The sequence below is a fragment of the Oncorhynchus clarkii genome, chromosome 26, assembly GCF_045791955.1.
Source record: "Oncorhynchus clarkii lewisi isolate Uvic-CL-2024 chromosome 26, UVic_Ocla_1.0, whole genome shotgun sequence".
NCBI lineage: Eukaryota > Metazoa > Chordata > Actinopteri > Salmoniformes > Salmonidae > Oncorhynchus > Oncorhynchus clarkii.
In genome coordinates, this window is record NC_092172.1 from 2,387,102 (window position 1) to 2,403,286 (window position 16,185).

General features: G+C 40.8%; 1 protein-coding gene across 1 annotated transcript in view; it reads right to left on the reverse strand.

The window, feature by feature from the left end:
• Positions 1–16,185, reverse strand: part of LOC139384764 (MAM domain-containing glycosylphosphatidylinositol anchor protein 1-like) — a 369,693-nt gene that overhangs the window by 55,686 nt on the left and 297,822 nt on the right. Inside the window, exons 13-15 of the mRNA XM_071129638.1 lie at positions 1,887–2,082; positions 1,662–1,685; positions 475–627 (exon numbers count right to left, since the gene is read on the reverse strand). Of these exons, the coding sequence (XP_070985739.1) occupies positions 475–627; positions 1,662–1,685; positions 1,887–2,082 (373 nt within the window). The remainder of the gene's footprint in view (positions 1–474; positions 628–1,661; positions 1,686–1,886; positions 2,083–16,185) is intronic.

Here is a 16,185-nt window from a genome sequence, read left to right on the forward strand (position 1 = left end):
AATGCTACAGCATACAATGATATTCTAAATGATTCTGTGCTTCCAACTTTGTGTTAACAGATTGGGGAAACCCCTTTCCTATTTCAGCATGAAAGCGAGGTCCATACAGAAATGGTTTGTCAAGATGTGGAAGAACTTGACTGGCATGCACCGCAACCCCATTGAACACCTTTGGGATGAATTGGAATGCCAACTAATTATGGCTGGCATTGGTTACATCAATCTGCTACAATATCAATGTTGCCAGCTAAGTTTTATGAGGAGATAGTAAGCCTAAAAGGCTATCTGAATGTGCACACTATGGATTTTTTTTTTTAAATGCACTGACTGTCATGTGACTAAAATGGCTGTGACTAAAACTAGAAATAAATTGTCCAGAGTTTAAGTCGACTGATAATAACTACAACTAACGAAAAAAGTAACTGCCAAAATGAACACTGCTTAAAGGGATGTGTGTACATTTCAGGAAGATACCTTCTTTGTTTCCACTCCTGTCCATCTCTGGGCCGGTATTGGACGAGCGTTTGGGGTTCTGGGTCAGGTGGTTCTGTCTAGTCCAATCAAACTTGTCGCCCCGGTCCTGGGAGAAACCACAGATGCGCTCGTCCTCAAAGCCACAGACGTGGTCTGTTGAGAGCCAGAGAGATTGTGAGAGAGAAGGGGATATAGAAAGAGCGAGAATACAGAGGTTGAAGAGGATGAGCAATAACATTGATAGCGACAGAGACACAAAGAAGTGAGGAAAAAGAGGCAGAGGAAATAGGGAAGAGTGAGGGATCAAAGAGAGAAGAGAGACAAAATTGCGACACATTACCAAGCCATGGTGAAAAAGAGGGAGAGAGAGGAGAGACAAAGTTTGAAGTTTTAAAATGACCAATGAATCACTTCAAGAACCTCTTTGCATTCCAGTAACAATTATTTGTTCTTTTCATCTCTGAATCAGCCAAACTAACTAAAACTTAATACTATCCTCCAACAATCCACAAGGTTCCTACCTACCACAACCATCACATCAATTTCAACCCATTACACAAATCCACTGCTGGCTGTGGTATTCACTAAGCATTGTCAATGGAAGGACTATGATACATTGCAATTAGGCACACCAAAGCAACTGGACACACAGTCACTCCATTTATGCTCTACAGCAATAATGCCCATCAAAAGCGTTAACATTGCTACATGTTAAACATGCACACACGCTCACACAAACACATACTCATACAAATTACGCTAGCCACACACTGTCAGCCGTTGACTGTAGGCACATTCCAAATTTGCACCGTATTCCCTACATAGTGCACTACTTTTGAACAGGGCCCTTGTCAAATGTAACGCACTAAATAGGGGATTTGGGTTGAAGCCTGTACCCCATTCACATTGGTGTTATGAAAGAAACATAATCTATTATGATTCATGTCCCACTCAGCGACGTACGTGCACTTCCTCAATTTGTTTTCTGTTGTTCTCCAATCTGCGTGGTTGGAGAAAATGTGATTTTAATTGTGCTCATTTGGCGTCACTCTCCACTTCCCCTGCCTGAGCGGCGTAATTGAACCAAATTGCCTGACGAGAGGAGAGAAACAGAGAGAGGGCGGAGTGGGGGAAAAAAGGAAGAGTGAAAGAGAATGGGGGGAAGAAAGAAATAAAGATATTCTTACCTGAAGGTCTTGGGTAAATGTAGGCTGTGAAAAAGGAAATACACATAAATTATCACTATACCCTTTTACATAACTGTAGTAGTACTCATTTAAAAAACAATATTTAAATAAATGCCAAAATGAACACAAAAAGGGCCTACTTGGCCAGTTATTGATTATTATTATTAATATTAGTATCATCGGAGTGGCCACTTTGGCTCCAGGCGCAAGCAAGTTGCTACTCACGCTCTGAGTACTGGATGGTGCGACTGACATAGTCTCCAGTGCTGTAGGTGGTGATGGGGGCCAGGCGGATCTCATAGGAGACAGGGATCTTCAGGTCAGTCAGGGTGTAGGACATGAGGCCGCCCTTCACGGGCTCCTTCTTGTCGATCTGCTTGGAGAACATGTTCACCTGGTTCATCTTGTCATTCTGCTTAATCTGGGGGAAACAGAGAGGGATAGAAAAGAGGGGACTGGTGATAAATGGGACCATGATGATGGTGGGCTCAACTGGCAGAACTGTAATATAAAGCCATTTGAAAAAATACATTTTCATCAAAATGCATTTTTTGAGACAGAAACGCCTTCTAATATATAGGACATTTCATGTATGTTAATAACGAGAGAGCGAGAGAGAGAGATCACCTGTCCACACAAGGAAAAAGGCTATTTTAGGCTTAGGGATTAGGTTTAGGGATACAATTAGGGTTATGGTTTAGGGTTAAGGTTAAGGGTTAAGGAAAATAGGATGTCGAATGGGAATAAATTGTTTGGTCCCCACAAGTATAGTAAAACAAATGTGTGTGTTTGTGAGTGTGTGTTACCATATATCCATAGATTCAAGGCCAGAATAATAGTAGAGAGAATTATTTATTTCAGCTTTTATTTCTTTCATCACATTCCCAGTGGGTCAGAAGTTTACATACACTCAATTAGTATTTGGTAGCATTGCCTTTAAATTGTTTAACTTGGGTCAAATGCTTCGGGTAGACTTCCACAAGCTTCCCACAATAAGGGTGAATTTTGGCCCATTCCTCCTGACAGAGCTCCTGACAGGTTTGTAAGGCCTTGCTCACTCACGCTTTTTCAGTTCTGCCCACAAATTTTCTATGGGATTGAGGTCAGTGCTTTGTGATGGCCAATCCATGGCCAATCCAATACCTTGACTTTGTTGTCCTTAAGCCATTTTGCCACAACTTTGGAAGTATGCTTGGGGTTGTCCATTTGGAAGACCCATTTGCAACCAAGCCTTAACTTCCTGACTGATGTCTTGAGATGTTGCTTCAATATATCCATGAAATTTTCTTTCCTCATGATGCCGTCTATTTTGTGAAGTGCACCAGTCCCTACTGCAACAAAGCACCCCACAACATGATGCTGCCACCCCGTGCTTCACGGTTGGGATGGTGTTCTACGGCTTGCAGGCCCCCAGTTTTTACTCCAAACATAACGATGGGCATTATAGACATTTCTCCAAAAAGTACCATCTTTGTCCTCATGTGCAGTTGCAAACTGTAGTCTGGCTTTTTTATGATGATTTTGGAACAGTGGCTTCTTCCTTGCTGAGTGGCCCTTCAGGTTATATCGACTTGTTTCACTGTGGATATAGATACTTTGGAAGTTGTTTCCTCCAGTAGGGTCCTTTGTTCTGAGACAGATTTGCACTTTTCGCACCAAAGTACGCTCATCTCTAGGAGACAGAACGCATCTCCTTCCTGAGCGGTATGACGGCTGTGTGGTCCCATGGTGTTTAGACTTGCGTACTGTTGTTTGTAGAGATGAACGTGGTACCTTCAGGCATTTGGAAATTGCTCCCAAGGATGAACCAGACTTACGGAGGTCTACAATTGTTTTTCTGAGGTTTTAGCTGATTTCTTTTGAATTTCCTATGATGTCAAGCAAAGAGGCACTGAGTTTGAAGGTAGGCCTTGAAATACATCCACAGGTACATCTCCAATTGACTCAAATTATGTAAATTAGCCAATCAGAAGCTTCTAAATCCATCACATCATTTTTTTGAATTTTCCAAGCTGTTTAAAGGCACAGTCAATTTAGTGTCAACTTCTGACCCATTGGAATTGTGATACAGTGAATAAATCTGTCTGTAAAGAATTGTTGGCAAAATGACTTGTGTCATGCACAAAGTAGATGTCCTAACCTACTTGCCAAAACTATAGTTTGTTAACAAGAAATGTGTGGAGTGGTTGAAAAACAAGTTTTAATGACTCCAACCTAAGTGTATGTAAACTTCCGACTTCAACCGTATATGTACATAGCTACGTCAATTGCTTGGTAACCCTGCACATTGACTTGGTACTGGTAATCCTTGTATATATAAATCCTGTTATATTTACTCGTTATAGTTTTTTGTTATTCACTGTGTATCTATTCCTCGTGTCACTATTTCAATTTTCATTCAAATGTATTTCTTTAACTCTGCATTGTTGGAAAATAACTCATAAATTAGCAATTCACTGTTAGTCTACAACTGCTATTTATGAAGCATGTGACAAATAAAGTGAGATTTGACACACACACACACACACAAATGTTATTGTCCTCATGTTTCGGGGTCTGAAAGGCTTATTTCATGTATTTTATTGCATTTATTCATTTTATTAAAACATACATTTCAAAGGGTCAAATATGATGTATTGAATCACATATTGTGCTGTCATTTAAGCTAGGTGTGAGTCGCTTGGAAAAAAAAACAGAATCATATTTTGTCATTTAGTAGAGGTACAAAGTGACTTTCAGTCATGCATGCATACATTTTTCCCCATGGGTGGCCCGAGTAGGAATCAAACCCATGACCCTTGGCATTGCAAGAGCCATGCTCTACTGAATGAGCCACACAGGACCACAGTTAATTAAGTGTTTGCACATATACAGTGGGGAGAACAAGTATTTGATACACTGCCGATTTTGCAGGTTTTCCTACTTACAAAGCATGTAGAGGTCTGTAATTTTTATTATAGGTACACTTCAACAGTAAGAGACGGAATCTAAAACAAAAATCCAGAAAATCACATTGTATGATTTTTAAGTAATGAATTTGCATGTTAGTTCATTATGTTTATATTTCTCAATATACATTGCACAGTATATGCATAATCATATGAACATAATGTATATTATGTATGTGGATGTACTGTATATGACAGTTTGTTAATGCATGTCTTTGTCCATGTGTTGTTGTGCTTGTTAAAGTACTTACAGGTATAGAATCTTAATTTGATACCTCTTTCATTGCTGAGAATCTTCCTGCACAGCAGTAAATGCTATTTTGTAGTGTATTTGAGGTTTAAAAAGGATTCTAACGTTTATAATTTCCACTTTAAAATGTCAGACTTGATTTGCACTAATGCAAAAATGCATCAACCCCTACAAAACATGTCCATTAATTATAATCCACATAATAATTAACATTTCCTGTTGCTGCAAGATTATTTTATTGATGTAGCAAATGGGTTCAAATGAAGATCCTACATCTGTAGGGGTGGCTGTGGGAGTGTGGCATCCCTGCAATCCTGAATACTTGACAATAACTCACTGAGTCTAGAAAACATTGGAAACACCTTTCTAATATTTTCTAATACTGCCCTGGACTATACAAGTTGTCAAAAGCATTCCACAGAGATTCTGGCCCATGTTGACTCCAATGCTTCCCATAGTTATCAAGTTCGCTGGATGTCCTTTGAGTGGTGGAACATTGTTGAAACACATGGGAAACTGTTGAGTGTGAAAAACCCAGCAGAGTTGCAGTTCTTGACACAATCAAACCGGTGCACCTGGCACCTACTACCATACCCCGTTCAAGGGCACTTAAAAATATTTTGTCTTGCCCATTAACCCTCTGAAATGCACACATACACATTCCATGTCTCAATTATCTCAAGGCTTAAAAAGCAGTACTTAACCAGTCACCTCCCCTTAATCTATACTGATTGAAGCGGAATTAACAAGTGACATCATTAAAATATTTTACCTGGATTCACCTGCTCAGCAGTCTATGTTATGGAAAGAGCAGGTGTTCCTAATGTTTTGTGTATATCCTCCTTAAAGCTGGAATCCGTAGCAGTGAACCTGCCACGTCCGTTTCTGATATTACAACAAACACTGTTTTTTTCCCCCGGGGACATCACTGCACATCACAACAGAGTTTGAATAGAAATTTGATCGATGGCGCCAGAGAGGATGGCTGCCATTTTAGTGGCTTTTAACCAACCATGCTATTTTGATTGTTTTTTTCTCATTGTTTGTAACTTATTTGTACATAATGTTGCTGCTACCGTCTCTTATGACCGAAAAGAGTTTCTGGACATCAGAACAGTGATGACTGAACTCGAATTCGACAAATCATTTTTCTTTAATGAGTCGGACGGGAAGGATATACTCCAAACACCCGAATAGGCCCTCATCCTCTTCATTCGCTGGAGATTTTGCGGAACGAGATCGGGGTGCCTTGTGATGATCAGGCGACAAGTGGCTAATCTGCCTTTGCCATTCATACTGTTAGCTAACTTTCAATCGCTGGAAAGTAAATGGGATGAACTGAAAGCACGTATATCATACCAACGGGACATTAAAAACTGTAATCTTATGTTTCACAGAGTCGTGGCAGAACGACAACACAGCTGGTGAGTTATACACTGTATCGGTTACGATAGAACAGCAGCCTCTGGTAGGACATGGTGTGGGGGCCTATGTATATTTGTCAACAACAGTTGGTGCACGATATCTAAAGCCTGTTGAGGATATGGCAGACTTATGCCCCCTTTGGAGGAATTGGGTACCCCTAGTAAACTGAAAAAAAAAATTGTCAAAAATTGCTAATATATGCATATAATAATTATTATTGGATAGAAAACATTCTAAAGCTTCTAAAACCGTTGGAATTATGTCTGTAAGTATAGCAGAACTCACAGGGCAGGCATTCTTCCAAACTAGTTTTGTGGTCATGAAAGTTGGAGCAACTTTGACGTCATCGCCCCCACCCTTCCCAACCACTTATGGATCTGGGGACACTTTCTATCTCTTCCACTAGATGTCCTCATTCTGTTGAGCGTTTAATCGTTCAAATCGCGCGAGAATTGGCCCTATGGGAGTGATTTGAGTAAGTGCCGCGAGAAAAAACCTGTGCGTTAGGGCGCGAATTGGTCACAGCCATTCCTTTGTTCCAGTACTCTGAAAAAGGACCAGACGATGACCGGTTGAATTGAAATTTGTTTTGTATGTTTAAAACATCATAAAGCTTGCTTCTGCACTTAGTTTGACCTGTTTAGTCGACATATAATATGTAATTTTTAAGTTTTGATGCGCAACTTTTCCGGACCAGAGGACATTTTTGGTGCATTTCAGCTGATGTTATTAGCAGTAGCTAATACAAAGACTCAAGACTTGAAACCAAACGATGTATTGGGTAAGTATGAAGCCTTCCAGAACATTCTGAACGAAGACCATCGAAGGTAAGGGAATATTTATGCTGAAATCTGTGTTTCTGTTGACTCCAACATTACGGAGAAATGTAGCTTGTATCTGAGCGCCGTCTCAGCATATTGAATAGTGTGCGATTTCTGTAACGTTAAAAAGAAATGTAACAAAGCGGTTGCACAAAGAAGCAGTGTATCTTTCTAACTATATGTAGAACATGTATATTTAGTCAAAGTTTATGATGTCTATTTACGTTATCTTGCCGCGCTACCTAGATTTCCTGCGGACATTTTTGAGTAATTTCTGAACATGAACTCAATGTAAATGGACATTTATGGATATAAATGGCATATTATTGAAAAAACAATTTTTTTACTGTGTAACATGTCCTATTACTGTAATCTGATGAAGATTTTCAAAAGGTTAGTGAATGATTTATTTTTTAATCCTGCTTTTATAATTTTATATTTTCTGGGACAAAATGGCTGCCTCTTGTCTTGGTTTCGGTGGTGGTCTAATATAAATATGTGGTGTGTTTTCGCCGTAAAACATTTAAAAAATCTGACATGCTGGGTAGATGAACAAGGTGTTTATCTTTCATTTGAGCTATTGGACTTGTTAATGTGTGGAGGTTAAATATTTCTACGAATATTTTTGCGTTCCATGCGCCACGGTTTGAGCTGAACGGGGGGGGGGGGGGGGGGGGGGGAAGGGATCCTGGAGTTCCTGACGGGCCGCCCCAGGTGGTATAGGTAGGTAACTACACATCCGCCATGGTGATCCTCAACACGGGGGCCCCTCAGGGGTGCATGCTCAGTCCCCTCCTGTACTCCCTGTTCACTCATGACTGCACAGCCAGGCATGACTCCAACACATCATTACGTTTGCAGATAACACAAAAGTGGTAGGCCTGATCACCGACAACAATGAGACAGTCTATCGGGAGGAGGTCAGAGACCTGACCGTGTGGTGCAAGAACAACAACCTCTCGCTCAATGTGAGCAAGACAAAGGAGATGATTGTGGACTACAGGAAAAGGAGGACCGAGCACGCCCCCATTCTCATCTACAGGGCTGTAGTGTAGCAGGTTGAGAGCTTCAAGTTCCTTGGCGTCCACATCACCAACAAACTAACATGGTCCAAGCACACGAAGAAGGCACGAAAAACCTATTCCCCCTCAGCAGACTGAAAATATTTGGCATGGGTCCTCAGATCCTCAAGTTTAATAGCTGCACCATCGAGAGCATCCTGACGGGTTGCATCACTGCCTGTTATGGCAACTGCTTGGCCTCCGACCGCAAGGCACTACAGAAGGTAGTGCGTACGGCCAAGTAAATCACCGGGGCCAAGCTTCCTTCCACCTTTATATCAGTTGGTGTCAGAGGAAGATCCTAAAATTTGCAAAGAATCCAGCCACTCTAGTCATAGACTGTTCTCTTTGCTACCGCACGGAAAGTGGTACCGGAGCGCCAAGTCTAGGTCCAAGAGGCTTCTAAACAGATTCTACCCCCAAGCAATAAGACTCCTGAACATCTAATCAAATTGCTACCCAGACTATTTGCATTGCCCCCCCCCCCTCTTCTACGCTACTGCTACTCTCTGTTAATATCTATGCATACATAGTCATTTTAACTCTACCTACATGCATATATTACCTCATTTCCCTCGACACCGGTGCCCCTGCACATTGACTCTGAACAGTTACCCCCTATATATAGCCCCGTTATTGTTATTTACTGCTGCTCTTTAATGATTTGTTATTCTTATTTATTACTTTTTTTATAGGTATTTTCATAAATTTTCATTGTTGTAAGTAAACACCCCACTGTAAGGTCTACACATGTTGTATTCGGCGCATGTGACAAATACAATTTGATTTGAGTATGTACTACGATTTTGTTAACCATGATGCTGGATGTTCAATTCCTCAAAACAAGAACAAATGCGGCTGGGGCGGCCAGTGGCACTGTTTTGCGAGGGATCGATGTGTCTGAATCCAGGGGGGATGCAGCCACTCAAATATGACACATACACACACACACACACACACACAAACAGTTAACCCCCACGGTGGGGTCAAACACATTTGTTATAAATGTAATTATGTATCATGATAAAGGCCAGCTATGAGACCCCGGCATTAAGGAACAAGGCCCCAGCAACGCATTAGGCACACCACTTCAAACTAATACACCAACACTGGTAAAGATGTGTGTGTGTGTGTGTGTGTGTGTGTGTGTGTGTGTGTGTGTGTGTGTGTGTGTGTGTGTGTGTTTGTGTGTGTGTGTGTGTGTGTGTGTGAGTGGCTGCATCCCCCACTCTCTTTGTAATGTGTACACCACTCTATATCTCTAGTACATGCCATTAGTGCATGTGAGTGTTTGTGCAGATTCATGCCCACCTAGAGAACATCTGGTTGAGAGCAGAGTTCAAATCACACACACACTTTTGAACATTAGCTTCCTCATGTTCCAGAGCTTGCATGAACATTTGAGTGCATGTAGCTAGCTACTGTATGTACACTAGGTACACTGCATTCGGAAATAATTGACTTTTTCCACATTTTGTTACTTTAGAGACTTTTTCTAAAATGGATTAAATAAATACAATTCTTAACAATCTACACACAATACCCAATAATGACAAAGCGAAAACAGATTTTAGACATTTTTGCAAATGTATTAAGAATTAAAAACAGAAATACCTTATTTACATACCCCAAGCGCCTTACAGCTGTAATCACAGCAAAAGGTGGCGCTACAAAGTATTAACTTAAGGGGGCTGAATAATTTTGCACGCCCAATTTTTCAGTTTTTTTTGATTTGTTAAAAAAGTTTGAAATACCCAATAAATGTCGTTCCACTTCATGATTGTGTCCCACTTGTTGTTGATTCTTCACAAAAAAATACAGTTTTATATCTTTATGTTTGAAGCCTGAAATGTGGCAAAAGGTCGCAAAGTTCAAGGGGCCCGAATACTTTCGCAAGGCACTGTAGCTATGGTGATGTGTGTGTTTATATGGGATTATCCAATTGTGAAACATTAAAAATGAATCTGCCAATTAAGTGATTGTATATTTGTATGTTTGTGTGAGACGAAGACGATTAGTGATTAAGGCAGTAGCCTAACCTAGCCTGTTAACGTTAGCTAGCTACAACTAGTGGATATAATTTTTGCTAAAAGTAATCAATAGAGATTTGAAACAATTTGCTACCATATCTAAGAGACAAAAACTATCAGGAAGTTAATCTTTTTTTTTAAACAATGAGAAAAGAGGCACAATCTCTAAACCAAAAAAAATTTCTAGTGAAATGTATCAGCGTGCAGCAATGTCCATCAGCCGGTGTGGAGAATGACAAGCCTACGAGGACAGGCCATTCATTCGTCGAGAACGACAAGCCCCATTCGCTGATTCTAGCAGCGAACCAAAGGAGTCCGAGCCATGCACTTCCACCAATGATGACAGCTCTCTGTCAGCTCTCTGTCAATCCACACTTAACTAGCATGGCCACCACAGCATTCTGCAGCGATACGCTGTCCCATCTGGTTTTGGCTTAGTGGGACTATCATCTGTTTTTCAACAAGACAATAACCCAACACACCTCCTGGCTGTGTAAGAGCTATTTGACCAAGAAGGAAAGTGATGGAAAGCTGCATCAGATGACCTGGCCTCCACATCCCCAGACCGGTCAGGGGTGGCTATTTGAAAAATCTCCAATATAAAATATATATTGTTCAACACTTTTTTTGGTTACTACATGATTCCACGTGTGTTATTTCATAGTTCTGATGTCTTCACTATTATACTACAATGTAGAAAATTGTAAAAAATAAAGAAAAATCCTTGAATGAGCAGGTGTTCTAAAACTTTGACCGGTGGTGCATATGAATGGATCTTAACGGGATATGTTAGTGCAGGCAGGGCCACATCATGATGAGGAGGGGAATTTCCCAAGAGAGGAGGGGCAAAGAAGGTTTTCAGTGGCCCTCTACAATAGGAGGATGGCGAATGGAGAGAGAGTGGAGATCAAGGCTTGTCTATTCCAAGCAAAAGGACGCAGCCTTCTGTTTTTTCGGCAAAGTTTTTTCACACGCGTGCAAATCTGCGCTGGTCAGGGAAGGAACCAGGGACTGGAAGAATCTGTGCCGCCTCCTCAGCTCGTATGAGAAGTCACATGACCTCCTAGATAGTTTCCAGAGGTGGAAGGAGCTGGAGATTAAGCTGGTTGGTGTCCAAGCAACCTCAGATGATTCTAGTTCAGGACCATGGACATCTACCGAGAGGAAACATCGCTGAATGCAACGCATCACCACAGCAGAGGAAAGAGGCCACTCTAGGTGGAGACAAAATAAATACATGTTGAAACTGATGTTGGACAATCAAATTCGATATGTAAATAAACAAAATTTGTTAAGGCTGGGTCATTGACATAAAGCTTATTTTACACTGCTCCAGCGAAACGAGGCCCACCATGCATTTATAAATGCATGGCAGTTGTTTCCAAAGCTCAAATGATCTTGCTCTGTTTTACAGTTCTACAGGAATATTCAAATATATGTTAAATATGTTATATAAAAGTGTTATTTTTATTTTCATTGTAATAATTATAGGGTCGTGCCATGTGTGATAACAAGTGGGATATTATTAATAAAAAACTAGTTTTCCTACTATAGGTAGTAGGTTGCATAGTGATAGCAACATTGTAACTCTGCAATGCAGGGGTTAAGGTGACATTCCCTTCTGCCCGGTAAGGGACCTCCTATATGTGCACGCGTGCACCAAACATTTTTATAGGCATAAACATAGAATTACAGAGATAATTTGAGTTTATTTCTTCATCTTCCCAAAAAAATAAGTGGTAAATCTACCTGTTTGACAGAAACAATTATACTGTCCATAGATGTCGGTATAGCTAAATACTCCAATACTGTTGCACGCACTGATTAAATACCTCCGTGTCTGGGAAGGACTTGGTGTTTTTGACTACAACCAGGGCTCAAATTGAGTGAGGGTATTATATACCCTTTGTTAAAGAAAAGGGCAAAAAGGATATCTATTGTTTGCTTTATATTTGTAAATAAATACATAAAACGTATCCAGATTATATCAAGCGTTCTATAACAATGCTTAACTCTGTGATGTCTTATGGTAGAAAGAAGATCTAAAATGCCCACGAAAGACGTGACTCCGATGCATATGGGGATACAGTGCCTTGCGAAAGTATTCGGCCCCCTTAAGTTAATACTTTGTAGCGCCACCTTTTGCTGCGATTACAGCTGTAAGTCGCTTGGGGTATGTCTCTATCAGTTTTGCACATCGAGAGACTGACATTTTTTCCCATTCCTCCTTGCAAAACAGCTTGAGCTCAGTGAGGTTGGATGGAGAGCATTTGTGAACAGCAGTTTTCAGTTCTTTCCACAGATTCTTTATTGGATTCAGGTCTGGACTTTGACTTGGCCATTCTAACACCTGGATATGTTTATTTTTGAACCATTCCATTGTAGATTTTGCTTTATGTTTTGGATCATTGTCTTGTTGGAAGACAAATCTCCGTCCCAGTCTCAGGTCTTTTGCAGACTGCATCAGGTTTTCTTCCAGAATGGTCCTGTATTTGGCTCCATCCATCTTCCCATCAATTTTAACCATCTTCCCTGTCCCTGCTGAAGAAAAGCAGGCCCAAACCATGATGCTGCCACCACCATGTTTGACAGTGTGGATGGTGTGTTCAGGGTGATGAGCTGTGTTGCTTTTACGCCAAACATAACGTTTTGCATTGTTGCCAAAAAGTTCAATTTTGGTTTCATCTGACCAGAGCACCTTCTTCCACATGTTTGGTGTGTCTTCCAGGTGGCTTGTGGCAAACTTTAAATGACACTTTTTATGGATATCTTTAAGAAATGGCTTTCTTCTTGCCACTCTTCCATAAAGGCCAGATTTGTGCAATATACGACTGATTGTTGTCCCATGGACAGAGTCTCCCACCTCAGCTGTAGATCTCTGCAGTTCATCCAGAGTGATCATGGGCCTCTTGGCTGCATCTCTGATCAGTCTTCTCCTTGTATGAGCTGAAAGTTTAGAGGGACTGCCAGGTCTTGGTAGATTTGCAGTGGTCTGATACTCCTTCCATTTCAATATTATCGCTTGCACAGTGCTCCTTGGGATGTTTAAAGCTTGGGAAATATTTTTGTATCCAAATCCGGCTTTAAACTTCTTCACAACAGTATCTCGGACCTGCCTGGTGTGTTCCTTGTTCTTCATGATGCTCTCTGCGCTTTTAACGGACCTCTGAGACTATCACAGTGCAGGTGCATTTATACGGAGACTTGATTACACACAGGTGGATTGTATTTATCATCATTAGTCATTTAGGTCTACATTGGATCATTCAGAGATCCTCACTGAACTTCTGGAGAGAGTTTGCTGCACTGAAAGTAAAGGGGCTGAATAATTTTGCACGCCCAATTTTTCAGTTTTTGATTTGTTAAAAAAGTTTGAAATATCCAATAAATGTCGTTCCACTTCATGATTGTGTCCCACTTGTTGTTGATTCTTCACAAAAAAATACAGTTTTATATCTTTATGTTTGAAGCCTGAAATGTGGCAAAAGGTCACAAAGTTCAAGGGGGCCGAATACTTTCGCAAGGCACTGTATTTATGAATATAAACATCGTTATGCATTGCACAGTATATGCATAATCATATGAACATAATCTGAATGTATTATGTACATGGATGTATATGACAGTTTTTTAAAGCGTATCTTTTCCATCTGTTATTGTGTTTGTTTATGGTTAACTGCTTAGATGTGGGTGTGTGCTGTGGGAATGTGACATCCCTGCAATTCTGAGCACTTGACAGTTAAGAGCAGGGACAGACGAGCAGGGACAGACAAACACACACATGCATGCAAACACACGCACACACCCTTTGGTCAGCATGTGGTTAGCAGACGAGGGATCGATGTGTCTGAACACAGGGGGATGCAGCCACTCACAGATGCCACACACACACACACACACACACACACACACACACACACACACACACACACACACACAGACACACACTTCAAGACAGTGGACAGATGGATTGGGCTCAGGGGGAACATTTGTCAGTGGACTTAAACTTACAGACACTACTCCCACACTCCAGACAGAAAGTGTGTTTAGACTGGGATTCATAGCAGGTGGGTTATAGCATCAATGTAGAGTCCTGCACTGGTCTGTTTTTTGGAGATGCACCCGCACCACACCGGCCACATCAATTGAGAACCCCACTTGATACCCGACATCAGGACACATTTTTTTCCGCAACCCGAACCACCCGCATAGAATTGTTCCAAGAGCCGATGCGTTACCCGCCACATAACATCCATTCATTGAATAGTTTTTGAGTGGTAATTATTTTTATTAGGCTATTGTTACTATTCCCCTTGCCTGCATTAATTAATTTGTCTGCATGTCTATTCAACATTTGGACAATAGGAAACCATTTCATGAAATAAGAATATCTATTTATTTTCAAAACGTGATTCGTCACTCAAATCGCTTTATAGAAAAATAGCCTTCTAATTAGCCTTCTTAGGTACTGGAAGACTATAGCCGACATAACACAACAATAGCTTTACATTTTAGATAATCAAATAGTTTAGGACTAATTCAAACTTAAATAAACAATTTGCAGAATCGAATATAGGCTGCAAAAATTGTTTTACATTGATTTAGGCTACAGGCTACTCTAACTTTTATTAGCCGCACAGATTTACACTTTAATTAATGCTCTAATTAACTGACAATTAACTGAATTATTGAAAGTAAATACCTGCTTGCACATTGTGAAGGTATCCATATACTTTGTGATTGTCCATCCAAACTGGGGATTTCACTCGAACCTGCTTCCATGATGATGTTGTAGCCTATTTATTCCCTTATTACACTGAACAAAAATATGAACGCCACATGTAAATTGTTGCTCCCATGTTTCATGAGATGATTCATGAGATCCCCAAAATGTTCCATTCACACAAAAAGCTTATTTCTCACAAATGTTGTGCAAAAATGTGTTTAAATTCCTGTTAGTGAGCATTTCTCCTTCTCCAAGATAATCCATCCACCTGACAGGTGTGGCATATCAAGAAGCTGAATAAATAGCATGACCATTACACAGGTGCACCTTGTGCTGGGGACAATAAAAGGCCACTCTAATAATGTGCAGTTTTGTCACACAACACAATGCCACAGATGTCTCAAGGTTTGAGGGAGCATGCAATTGGCATGCTGTCTGCAGGAATGTCCACCAGAGCTGTTGCCAGATAATTTAATGTTCATTTCTCAACCATAAGCTGCCTCTAACATCGTTGTTGAGAATTTGGCAGAACTTACAACCGGCCTCACAACCGCAGACCACGTGTATGGAGTTGTGTGGGCGAGCAGTTTGTTAAAGTCAAAGTTGTGAACAGAGTGCCCCATAGTGGAGGTGGAGTTAAGGTATGGGCAGGCATAAGCTGCGGGAAACGAACACAATGGCATTTTATCGATGGCAATTTGAATGCACAGAGATACCGTGATGAGATCCTAAGGTCCATTGTCGTGCCATTCATCCACTGCCATCACCTCATGTTTCATCATGATAATGCACGGCCACATGTCACAAGGATCAGTACACAATTTCTGGAAGCTGAAAAGTTCTTCCATGGCCTACATACTCACCAGACATGTCACCCATTGAGCATAGTTGGGATGCTCTGGATCGAAGTGTGTGACAGTGTGTTCCAGGTCCCGCCAATATCCAGCAACTTCGCACAGCCATTAAAGAGGAGTGGGACAACATTCCACAGGCCACAATCAACAGCCTGATCAACTCTATGTGAAGAAGATGTGTTGTGCTGCATGAGGCAAATGGTGGTCACACCAGATACTGACTGTTTTTCTGATCCATGCCCTCAAAGTTATTTTTAAAGGTGTCTGTGACCAACAGATGCGTATCTTTATTCCCAGTCATTTGAAATCCATAGATTATGGCTTAATGAATTTATTTCAAGTCAGTGACTTCCTTATATGAACTGTACCTCGAAAATCTTAGAAATTGTTGCATGTTGCGTATATATAT